Below are 13,074 nucleotides of genomic sequence, written 5' to 3' on the forward strand. Positions count from 1 at the left end.
TGGGACCTTGGCATGTGGTAGGTCTGGAAGGAGTTGCAGAGGTGGGGAAAAGCGAAGCAAAAGGGACTCACTGAGGTTTAGAGAGAATCTGCATACGTGGAATTCCTTTCTTTGTTTAGCCCATCGCTGAACTAACCATCTGCCGTTTTTCCAACAACATCGAAGGAGGCTGTGTCAATCCAATCCCTGGAGTGAAGGAAGCTGAGGGGTGACCCCATTGAGCTGTATAAAATCTTGAGGGGCATGGATAAGGTGGACGGGCACAATCTTTTTCCTAGGGTACAGGAGACTAAAACTAGGGGGCATAGGTTTAAGGTGAGAGGCGAAAGATTTAAAAGGGTCAAGTTTTCACGCAGAGGTTGGTGAGTATACGGAATGAGCTGCCAGAGGAAGTGGTACAGGCAGGTACAGTTACAATGTTTTTCTAAAAAAAAAGCATTTGGACGGGTTCATGGATAGGAAAGGTTTAAAGGGATAGGGGCCAATTGCAGGCAAATGGGATTAACATGGATTTTGGCCGGCACATTATTAATCTGGAAAGAGTTCAGAAAACATTTACGAGGTTGTTGCCAGAGCTCGAGGGATTGAGTTATAGGGAGAGGTGGGACAGGCTAGGACATTTTTCTTTGGAGCGTAGGAGACTGAGGGGTGATCTTACAGAGGTGTATAAAATCATGAGGGGCATAGACAGGGTGAATGCACTCAGTCTTTTTCCCAGGGTCGGGGATTCATGAACTAAAGGGCGTAGATTTAAGGTGAGAGGGAAGGGATTTAGTAGGAGCTTGAGGGACAGCTTTTTTTCCACAGAGGGTGGTACATAAATGGGATGAGCTGCCAGAGGAAGTGGTTGAGGCAGGTACAATAACAACTTTTAAAAGACAGGTATATGGATTGGAAAGGTTTAGAAGGTTATGGGCCAAACTTGGGCAAATGGAGCTAGCTTGGATGGGCATCTTGGTCAGCATGGACGAGTTGGGCCAAAGGGCCTGTTTCCGTGCTGTATGTCTCTATAAATCCATGCCAGCTCACAGAACAATCAAACTTAAGACTGTTTTCATTTCTAGGAAACACTTGAAGACATTGATAAGAACGAAGATGGATTTGTTGATGAGGACGAGTACATTGGTAAGGATGAATGTGTCTCTGACCCTTTATCATTATCAAAATTATTTAAAAAAAACTTTCTGCGATCATTTCCCAATGAAACTCTAACTGCAAAGTGTCTCCATGAGTGGATATCATACCTACTGCCATGAGTAGCAGTTCCTCCTCATTAAGGGGGAGACGGCAAACTCAAGGATTAAAATCTTCAAAGTTGCTTTGCGTCTGCAAGGTCCTCCCTGCCTGAGCTGAGCTCCAAGCTTTTGGAGCTGAAAATGAGCAGTGAGGAGAAGAGAATTTGAAGGAGTGTTTTGCCACTGCTTGAATGAGGGAGTGGAAGCTGATTCGAAAGGGTGTTGGATTCAATAGGGAGCATTTGCTGACTTAATGGGGAGAGAGCAGAGGAGTGGGATTAATTGCATAGCTGTGTGTATGTGTGTTTAAATTAGACAGGAACAAAAATCTAGCCTGCCACTCCACTGAGAGTATGCTGCAGTGTTGGAGGTGCCAAATCTCAGAGGGGACATGAAACTGCAGCCATCCACTCAGGAGAATATATCTCCTGGCAATACTTAAAGACCGAGACCATATTTATCCCCCTGTCAACATTTTGGTTATAAACGGGTTGTCAGAGCATTGCTGTTTGAGAGCTTGTCATACACAGATTGGCTGCCCCAGATCCTACAGTCAAACACCGATTGCACTTCAAAAGTACCTTATTGGCTGAGAGGGATGCAAAAGGCGCTGTGGAAATGCAAGACTTTTTCATATTCTAGGCCCATGATATAGAGTGCAACTATTAACTTGTAGGAGAGCATTCAAATACATCAAAAATATTCTCTAAAAAATGTAAATGATTTTTTAATGGATCATTTTCCGTCCTTTGGGACTTGACTTTTTGGCTCGGACAGAGTTGCTGGTGGCGCTGATACCCCATGGCTGGTTTGTGGAAGCAATTGTCCATTGCGCAGCCTGGAGTGACACCATTTGATAGTTGGACCCTGGGTCAGGATCATTACAAGGTTTTTGGAATGGAAAAGGTTTTGCAGAGAGCAAGGGTATGAAGGGATTAGGATAGGAGGTGAGACTATTGAAATCCAACCATTATATGTTAGTAAGCACAGGCTGATTTGTATGAGGTAGTGATAATGGAAGTCACCCTCATGTATGGCCTCAAAGCTCAGAGATACAAAGGGTGGTGAAGCCATTCAGTCTCACTTCCAGCTCCACTTGGAGCTTTATAAAACTCTGGTTAGGCCGCATCTGGAGTATCGCATTCAGTTCTGATCGCCCCATTACAGGAAGGATGTGGAGACTTTGGTAAGGGTGCAGAAGAGGTTTACCAGGATGCTGCCTGGATTAGAGGGCATGTGCTACGAGGAGAGGTTGGACAAACTTGGGTTGTTTTCGCTGGAGTGTCAGAAGCTGAGGGGAGACCTGATAGAAGTCTATAAAATTATGAGAGGCATAGATAGAGTAGACAACCGGTATCTTTTTCTCCAGGGTCAAATTATCTAATTATGCATTTAAGGTGAGAGGGGGAAAGTTCAAAGGAGATGTGCAGGTTTTTTTTTTACACAGAGCGGTGGGTGCCTGGAATGCACTGCCAGTGGTGGTGGTGGAGGCAGATACGATAGAGATGTGTAAGAGGCTCACAGATGGGCTCATGAATGTGTAGAGAACGGAGGGATATGGACCTTGTGCGGGCAGAAGGGATTAGGTGTCATCAGTTTAGTTTGGCACAACATCGTGGGTCAAAGGGCCTGTTCCTGTGCTGTACTGTTCTATGTTCTCTTTCAGCCGATATGTACACACAAGAGGAAGGTGCGGCCGAGCCCGAATGGGTCAAGACTGAGCGGGAACAGTTTTCCGATTTCCGTGACTTGAACAAGGACGGGAAGATGGACAAGGCTGAAATCCGACATTGGATCCTCCCAGAAGATTATGACCATGCTCAGGCTGAAGCCAGGCATCTCGTCTATGAATCTGACAAAAATAGGGTGAGTGCAGGGACATTCCTTAAACACCAGATCGATCGGTCCCAAACGTGAAGGAGCCCATTTGGCCCATCGTGCTTGTGCTGGCTCTTTGAAAAAGTTCTCCAATTCCCTGCCCTTTACTCAGACTTCAGTATGAGGTTAACTCCCTTTCGGAAGTTGCAGGTGAATCTACTTTCACTCCCCCATCAGGTGATGTGTTTCAGATCATCGTTACTCCGCAGGTCGTACCTGATCGCGTTACCAACTGGATCCACTGCTGTTCAGTCAGTCGACCTGAAGTAAATCCCGGATTTCCATGAAAGGTGAAAACCTAGGGCTTACTGACAGGCTCTCTTAAGTCCTAGAAGTTATACAGCATGGAAACAGGCTTTCTGTGCACCTCATCCATGCCAACCAGGTTGTCTACCTGAGCTTCTCCCATTTGTCTGTGTTTGGCCCATACCCCTCTAAGCCTCTCCTATCCATATACTTGTCTAAAGGTCTTTTAAACATTGCAATTGTACCCACCTCTACAGCTTCCATTGGCAGCTCGTTCCATATACCCACCACCCTCTGTGTGGGGAAAACCTTGCCCCTTAGATCCCTTTTAAATGTCTTCCCCCCTCACCTTAAACCCTCTAGTTTTAGACTCCCCTACCCTGGGGGGAGGGAAGACTGACGATTCAGATTATCTATTTTAGATACCTCTTTAAGGTATGCACACCCGCCAGCCCCTCCCCACCCCCAGACTCCTATGCTCCAGGGAAAGCAGTCCAAGCCTATCCAGTCTCTCCTTATAACTCCTCCAGTCCCAGTATCATCCTTGTGAATCTTTTCTGCACCGTTTCCAGCTTAATGACATCCTTCCTATAGCTGAGTGACCAGAACTGCAGACAAGTGCGGTTCCACCAACGACTTGTATAGTTGCCACTTGACATCTCGGGAGGGGATGCTGAGTCTCTTGGTCTGTTCCGTCACTGGATTCTGCACAGTCCAAGGACCCGGCCTTGCCAGGATTCCCTGGTGTTCCTCTCTGATATCACACCAGGTCTGAGCTGTCACAGGTTCTGAGATCCCATTAATTTCAGTGGGGATTGTTGGTCAGAGGACAAAGAGGAAGAGAAGTTACTTCTTGTAAATTACTTTGCTTTAGTTTGATATGTTTAATTATTTATCTGTATTTTGTACTTTTATTTTTTTAAGAATGTGACTTCCTAAATTTGCTTCAATTTTAATGATTTTTAAATGACTTGGACCGTTACAACTGTGACTACACTTGCTTACTATACCGTGCCTCAGAATAGCTTGAGCTTGAAAGACATTGCAGCAAGTCGTACTCCTGTTAACAATCGATCCTGTTATACAACAGTGACTCTTTTTGTTTACCCCAAATCAAAAATAGGATAAGAGATTATCAAAGCAGGAAATCCTGGACAACTGGAACATGTTTGTTGGCAGCCAAGCCACCAACTATGGAGAAGACCTGACCCGAAATCACATTGAGTTGTGACAGCAGCAGCAGAAGTTACGCTGGACGGTTCTCCTCCACTTAGAAGTTTGAAGACGACTCTGTTGAAGATGAAGAAGCGGGTCAATGGGCTGCAAGTTCTTGCCACGTGTAAAGTGACTGAAGCCGTTCTTCAGTCCCGCTCTGCTAATCTAGCCCACTCTTTACCTCATTAACTCACGGGCTACCTTTTGCCCAGATATCTGACTGAACCAATGCCAATCAATGTACAAAGACTTCTTTGCAGTAGAGTTGTACAGTTTAGAATATTGGGAACCATTGGGCACATTCAGTTTTATTCCCCAAGCAGGACTTTGGCTGCTAGATTACTCTTGTTCTGTTACTCTATCTGATGCCATAAAGAACAAAACCATAATGATCATAATAATGGAACAGCCGGGAGTTAGTTGACTCACTTCCAAATTGGATTCTCAGCAGTCCTGATCTGGGAGCATAGGGTACAAGAGAATACATTGATTTGATTTTGTTCTGTCCCACTCCTGATATCCAGCACCTGGAGGGGAAGGGGCAGCATGTTTCTGTCCAAATTATACACCAGCCTGACCTGGATATGCAGAGCCATTGCTCTGTTGTCACTGGCTCCCAGTTCCTGCCTGACATCATTGTGAGAGCACCTTCGCCAAGTGCGTTGCAAGTATTCAAGTAGAAAAATTCCCACCTTCTTTCAAAGACAAGCACCAGCCTTGTCCACAATGCTCACATCCTGTGAATGCATGGAAAGAACATCTTCCAATTCATCTTTCCAAATGACACTTACTGTCATTCACCTTATCAGTGGAAGTGCATGGAATAATTGGACCACTTCCTGTTTACATGAAGTCCTTGTGGCCATTTCCTGTCAAGCTGGGCTTTGCCAACTTGATTTGCTCGGAAGGATGCATTGGTTCACTTGCAGAGGGATGACAGGCAGGTGAGAGAGGGGGCAAGGCCCAAAAAGGGGGGAGGCTGAGGAATTGGTTAGGGGAAGGCCCTGCCCATGTTTGATGTAACACCATCGATAAACTGACAAAATGACACCCGGGTTTTACTGGGGACGTGACAGATCATTTGCGTTTTCAGTACGTTTAAGGAATGGTTGATTTTTGTTTAAGGTTGGCTGTAAAATGTTGAGAGGTCATTGATGTAAAATCAGCCGTATAATCAGACCATTTGAGACTAAACCAGGTGAGATTAGGATGGGTGGTAATGGTAGGTTTATTGCAACCCATGAAGTGACTGAGGCTGTTGGATCAGGCTTGTTTGCAATAGAGTCTGCCTTCTCCTCGCATAGCTGGGCTGACTCTCTGCATACCTCACGTAAAGGATAGGTCTTAAGGAGAGGAGGAAGGAAGAGAGGGAGTTCCCTGAGCACGGGGCCCAGGCAGCTGAAGGCACAGCCGCCCATTGGCAGAGTGATGTAAATAAACGTATTCCGGAGGAGAATTGGAGAAGCGCGGAGATCTCGGGGGATGCAGAGCTGAAGGAGGGTGCAGAAGAAAGGGAGAGGTGAAGCCTCTGAGGAACCTGCAATCACGCACAAGAAATTCAAACTGGACATGTGTTTGGACTGGGAGCCAATGGAAGTAGGAGTGGTGGAAGAATGGGTGCTGGTGTGAGTCAGGACGTGGACGCCAGAACTTTGGATGATCTTGCGTTAATGGAGGATGCAACACTAGAGACCGATTAGCAGTGCATTGGAGTAGTTGGGACCAGGTGATGATGCTATGGAGGTTGAAGTTGGTAGTCTTAGTGATGGATATGTGGATGGAAGTTTATCTCTGGGTTAGATGGAACAGCAGGGTTTCTGGGGAGTGGTGTTGGTGATGAACAGTATTGGTTTATTATTGTCACGTGTACCGAGGTACAGTGAAAAACCTGTCTTGCATACCATTCGAACAGATCAATTCATTATACAGTGCATTGAGGTAGTACAGGGTAAAACAATAACAGAATGCAGAGTAAAGTGTCACAGCTACAGAGGAAGTGCAGTGCAGGTAGACAATAAGGTGTAAGGTCATAACAAGGTAGATTGTGAGGTCAAGAGTCCATCTTATCACATAAGGGAACCGTTCAATAGTTTCATCACAGCAGGATAGAAGCTGTCCTTGAGCCTGGTGGTATGTGCCCTCAGGCTTCTGTATCTTCTGCCTGGTGGAAGAGGGGAGAAGAGAGAATGTTCTGGGTGGGTGGGGACTTTGATTATGCTGGCTGCTTTACCGAGGCAGTGAGAAGTGCAGGCAGAGTCCATGGAGGGGAGGCTGGTTTCTGTGATGCGCTGGGCTGTGTCCACAACTCTCTGCAGTTTCTTGCGGTCCCCGGCAGAGCAGTTGCCATACCAAGCCATGATGCATCCAGATAGGATGCTTTCTATGGTGCATTGATAAAAGTTGGTGAGTGCCAAAGGGACATGCCAAATTTCTTTAGCCTCCTGAGGAAGTAGAGGCACTGGTGAGCTTTCTTGGCCGTGGCGTCTACGTGGCTGGACCAGGACAGGCTATAGGTGATGTTCACTCCTAGGAATTTGAAGCTCTCAACCCTCTTGACCTCAGCACCATTGATGTAGACAGGTGCGTGTACACCGCCCTCTTTCCTGAAGTCAATGACCAGCTCTTTTGTTTTTCTGACATTAAGGGAAAGATTGTTGTCATGACACCATGTCAATCAACTATCTCAGTAGGTTCAGCACCCTCAAGAGGTTTCTGCGTGCCCAGTCATGGTTATCAGAAGAGCAGTGCAACAGCTAATGGAGAACGAATGAGAGGCTGTGGTCCGAGCGAGGCAGAGCTGGGTGCCTCTGTTAGCATGTGGAACCTGACATATTTTGATGAGATGGTTCTTGGTTTGTCCAGAAGTAATAGTGGAAAGCATGAGCAAAGAAGCCTTGAATCTAATTCTCTGCCGCAATAGACTGGATATATAATAGTGGATCAGGTGATGTGGTGTGAGGGGAACTGAGAGGATACTTCTGTGTGTGTGTGTGTGTTGTAGGCTAGGTTTAGAAGGTCAGCCCATGTGCATGATATATGCAGAGAGGATCGGTCCATACAGTAGGTGTATTCATGTTCACTATATAAATGCTAACAATACTTCATGGTAACTGGTCTAATAGCTCTGATGCTGAGAATGCTATCATAAAGTAATACAGCACAGAAACAAGCCCTGCAGCCCAACTCCTCCATGCCGACCATCTGCTAGCCCATCTAAGCTAGTCCCATTTGCCCACGTTTGGCCCGTATCCCTCTAAACCTTTCCTATCTATGTACATGTCCAGATGTCCTTTGAATGTTTTTTTTTTACCTGCCTCAACCACTTTCTCTGACAGCTCGTTCCACGTATGCACCACGCTCTGCATGAAGAGGTTGCCCCTCAGGTCTCTTTTAGATCTTTCCCCTTTCCCCCTAAACATATGCTTTCTAGTTTTTTAATTCCCCTTCCTGGGGGTGGGGGGAGGGGGGGGAAGGTCTGTGTGCATTCACCCTATCTATGCCCCTCATGATTTTATCTACCTCTATAAGGTCACCCCTCAGTCTCCTATGCTCCAATGATTAAAGTCCCAGCCTGCCCAATCTCTCTGTATAACTAAGCCCTCAAGTTCTGGCAACATTCTCGTAAATCCTCTTTGCACTCTTTCCGGCTTAATGATGTCTTCCCTATAACAGGGTGACCAGATCTGTACATAACTGTCCTGACTGATGAAGGCAAGCATGCCAGACACTTTCTCCACCATCTTGTCTCACTGTGGCGCCACTTTCAAGGACCTATCGCATCTGTGCGTATGGGTGGGAGAGAGAGAGAATATAGAGTCATACAACACAGAAACAGGCCCTTCAGCCCAACTGGTCCATGCTGAACAAGATTCCCATCTAAGCTAGTCCCATTTACCCATGTTTGGCCCATATCCCTCTGAACCTATCCACGTACTTGTCCAAGTGTCTTTTGAATGTTGTTAACGTACCTCCCTCAACCACTTCCTCTGGCAGCTCATTCCACATACGGACCACCCACTGGGTGAAAGGGCTCCCCCTTGGGTTCCTATCAAATCTCTCAACTCTCATCCTAAACCCATGTCATCTAGTTCTTGGTTTCCCCAACCCTGGGAAAAAGACTGTGTGTGCATTCACCCTATCGATGCCTCATAGAAATATAGGTTTTCTTTAAGGAACAACCTCACTGTATACCATTTAAGGTTGTGTGGCAATACCACACTGCATTACTCGTATTTGTGACCACAATCAGTACAATAATCACTGTTGGGATATTATTGTAAAATAAAGGCCACCCAGAGCTGACCTCTGACCCTGGAGTGAGATTGGGGGTGGGGTGGAGGATGGCGATGCTGAGGCAACTCGAAGACTCGCTCTTTATGGTCTTTAGAACAAACGTTGAGAACCATCCCAGTGAACAATGAGAGATTCTGCTTTTGGAAAGCACTTTTAAGGTAGTAAAAGTTTCCGAGGCTCTTCACTGCAGCCACCAAGCAACATAGAAAACCTACAGCACATACAGGCCTTTTGACCCACAGAGTTGTGCTGAACATGTCCCTACCTTAGAAATTACTAGGCTTACCCATAGCCCTCTATTTTTCTAAGCTCCATGTACCTATCCACCAAAAGTCTCTTAAAAGACCCTATCGTATCCGCCTCCACCACCGTTGCCGGCAGCCCATTCCATGCACTCACCACTCTCTGAGTGAAAAACTTACCCCTGACATCTCCTCTGTACCTACTCCCCAGCACCTTAAACCTGTGTCCTCTTGTGGCCACCATTTCAGCCCTGGGAAAAAGCCTCTGACTATCCACACAATCAATGCCTCTCATCATCTTATATACCTTATACATGAGTTGATGATACCTGGTCAATGGGAGAGATTTTAAGAAGCAGCTTAAAGCAGGAGTGTCTGAGGGGATTGTGGAAGGAATTCCAGAACTCGAGGCCTCCAGCGGTGGAGTGTCTCACACTGGGGAAGTGTAAAAGGCCAGACACAGGCCAGCGGAAGTGACTGTGAAGGTGGAGGAGGTTTCGGGGAAAGGGAGGGTTCAGGCTGCTAGCATGTGGTATTTGTGAACAAAGGGGAAACTGCTGTCAACAGTGAAACAATGCAGGGCTGAAGAAAACACCGCAGCAAATAAAAAAACAAGGAAATGCAAGCGCTGGAGGTCTAAACCAAAACCAGAAAATACTGGAAAGAGATCTATGGGAAGAGAAACAGAGTCAATGTTTCAGATCTGAGACCATTCATCAGAATTGGGAAGTGAGGAAACGAGTTGCAGAGAGTAGGGGAGAGATGCATAGGGCAAAGGGAGTGCCCTCTGATTGGATAAGAGCACGGTTCCCATAGTAATGAGCTGTTGATTAAGCCATTGATAGATCTACTCAATGCTGTTATTAACAGCTTATCGCTACGGCAACTGCTGGCTTCTCCCTCTCAGAGAAATTCCCTTTGTCCTGACCCTCTCTGCAACTTAAGCTAACTTGTTTTCTCTGTTTGCCCGTTCTGATGAAGGACCTTTGACGTGAGACATCGTTTTGTTTTCTCTCTACAGATGCTGCCTCACCTGCCGAGTGTTTCCAGCATGGTTTTTGTTACAGCTATACAGTGCCTTCAACATCCCTTTCAGGATGTTCCAAAATGCTTTACTGTGGGATGGTTGACTGGGTCTTGAGGTTAGGATTTGGGCAGCAAGGTTCTGACTGAGAGTTCATTGTAAAGCAGATCCAGTGGAGAAGACAGTGAAAAGGTTCTTGAAAGTGCCAGCTGGATTTGAAACAGTGCATTCTTCTAAAAACCCTTCAATCCCCATTTCACTCAGCCAGTTAGAATCCTCATCCCCAACACCCTCTGTGGGCACGGATGCTGCACTGTTAGTTACTGAGGCAGATTTGGCAACATCACTTGAAAGGAAATTGCATAAGTATTTGAAAAGGTGGAATATGAAAGGATCTGAGGGAATGGGTAGGGGTATCGGACCAAAGTAGAGAGTTTCCATTTTAAAAAGCTCTCATCAGCACTGGGGAAGTGGGTGAAATGGCTGCCCATCACTTCACTTCTCTGGAGACACTAGGGACTGCAGACGCTGGAATCTGGAGCAACAAACAAACTGCTAGAGGAACTCAGTGGGTCGAGCAGCATCTGTGGAGGCAATGGTCAATGTTTCAGATTAGGACCCTGCATCGGTCTTGCAATGTCGATCATTTCTCTGCCTCCACAGATGCTGCTTGACTCACTGAGTTCCTCCAGCAGTTTGTCTTTTGCTCTGTGAAACTTCTCTGATTTTATCCAAAATCGCACAACCACCAAGGTTAATTTATCTTGAGTCACGAATTACCGTCCTAACATTTCAAAGGTATACGAACATTTGCCAAATAGAACAAAGCTGAGTTCTTCAACCACAATAAGTAGTTTTAAAGAATGTACCTGGGCTGATCGTTTCACATTGTATTTAAATAAAACACTTTGATGTAAACCCTGTGAAACCTCATTTTGTCAAAACACAACCAAACCCCATTTTGGCCATATTAATGAATTTGATAGTTGAGTTTTTGATGTATTTATTGCAAATGTTGATGTGCTTCTTTTGACTAATTGAGAGTCACCAATTGAGAGTCACCAATTGCCATTTAACCACCTATATAGTCAGGGTGCAGTGCAGGTGCCTGAAGATGACTATTGAAAACAATCTATTTCAATAATAAAACCTGTCACTAAAGCCACTTTATGATATTTCTTTATAAAGGAGGCAAGGCAAAATTGAGTTGAACTGTTTCCTTGTATCAATGCATACTCTGTACTACTTCTGAAACATAGGGGTCCAAATCGTACTACAGTAAAGAGCATGCTATGGTGCTGCATTGTGAAGAGTGCAGTGGCTATAGTGGGAATGTTTGAAATATCTCAGGAATGCTTGAACTGCTTCATATCACACACAACAACGGGCTTCATAACAATATGAAATAATATAATCCCCACCCTGAAACCAACCAACGGCATTGGGTGCTGGTGAGGTTAGTTGCGAGCTCTAGAAATATTTTTAATGCCTTCGTGATTTTCCTCTGGTCTTGACCATAGCAGTGTCCACAAGATTGGTCCTTTAATTCATGGGGATTGCTGGGCAATGTTGGCTATGCTTTTATCGAGCAGGGAAAGTGGGGCTACGCCGGTGATGGGCTGGAACTTGAGCCACATGAAGGGTGGGCAGCAGGTTTAGCTGCTGTTCATGTGGCTGTTGCTAGGAGGAAGTTCCATAAGCGGCTTGCATTTATATAGCTCCTTTCTCGTCCATTTCAAACCACCTCAAAGTGCACTACGGCCAACGAAATACCTTTGATGTGCCATCATTGTTATAATTTGAAAACATGAAAGCTAATTTGTACACACAAACAGCAACAGGATAATGACCAGATAATTTTTCTTAAAGACCCCCATTTCTGTGCTCTATGATTCTATGTCTATAAAATAAAAAAAAACTGTGGAACACTATGTATAACCCACCTGGTATCATTCAAAATCATGCCATGGATGCTCTACACCCACTTTAGAACACAGACAGGTCCTCCATTTAACATTCGTAAGGCAGAGGTTCTCTCTGTATATCACTGGACACTGTGCTCCAATGTCAGGAGATGGAGTTGAACCTTCTGACTTAGCAAGAATATCACCAAGCTAGGGGAAGCCAGCGCAGAACTCCACCTATCTTAAGTGTAGTATGAACAAAGTCTCTTCAGCAGAATGTCTGCACAAATAGGAAAGGGTTAGGCAAAGATGATCCCTCCAAACTAATTTGTGATATAGATTGATTAATCTGAAAAGCTCACTTAGGCAGCAGAAACTGTGCTGTTGAACCTTTTGAGAGTAGACAATGTGACACAGGTTGCTGCATGACCATTGCACAGAGGGCTGATGTTTGTTATTGATGATGCAGCTCCATGTACCCTTCAGTAGCTCGACATATCCCAATTGTTAATTGTTTTCTAGGAATTCCACTCTTATCCACGTCAGTATGAAGTGCGGACTGCGCACAGAATGTTGTGGGAATGGGAGGAGACCATTTGGCCCCAGGACTCTGCTCTGCAGTGAATGACATCATGGCGGGGAATATGGGGAGAATAGGCTACAAGGGAATTGAGTGGGGGACGGGTATGTTTATGAGCTGGCTTAGAGTCAATGTGCCGAATGGTCTCCTACATCAAAAGGAAACATGGAAGTAAAAATAAGTCTGACCTGCTTTCCCATATCAGCCAATGAAAATACAAATTTAACATTTGCAGGGGCGAATTCCAAAACTCAATCACTCCCTGTGTGTGGAACTGTTCCCTAGCTTTACACCTGAAATGCCTGGCTCCAGTTTTTAGACTGATGTATTGCTTTAAGTGGTGGGAAATGTTCAGAGGGGCCTTGTACACAAAGTTGTGCCGTTGCACCATGGATTTTGAAGGCAAATGGCGTGCTGACCTTTATGGCAAGGTGATTTGAAAACAAGAGTGGAGCCA

The 13,074-nt window shown here is 45.4% G+C and overlaps 1 protein-coding gene across 1 annotated transcript in view; it reads left to right on the forward strand.

The window, feature by feature from the left end:
• The window catches only part of rcn1 (reticulocalbin 1, EF-hand calcium binding domain), a 40,909-nt gene extending 29,761 nt beyond the window's left edge, over positions 1-11,148 (forward strand). The window contains exons 5-7 of the mRNA XM_052029554.1: positions 1,065-1,125; positions 2,902-3,101; positions 4,483-11,148. Coding sequence (XP_051885514.1) covers positions 1,065-1,125; positions 2,902-3,101; positions 4,483-4,590 — 369 coding nt within the window. The 3' untranslated portion in view covers positions 4,591-11,148. The remainder of the gene's footprint in view (positions 1-1,064; positions 1,126-2,901; positions 3,102-4,482) is intronic.
• The last annotated feature ends 1,926 nt before the right edge of the window (positions 11,149-13,074 follow it).

The sequence above is a fragment of the Pristis pectinata genome, chromosome 14 (assembly GCF_009764475.1).
Source record: "Pristis pectinata isolate sPriPec2 chromosome 14, sPriPec2.1.pri, whole genome shotgun sequence".
In the NCBI taxonomy this organism is placed as follows: domain Eukaryota; kingdom Metazoa; phylum Chordata; class Chondrichthyes; order Rhinopristiformes; family Pristidae; genus Pristis; species Pristis pectinata.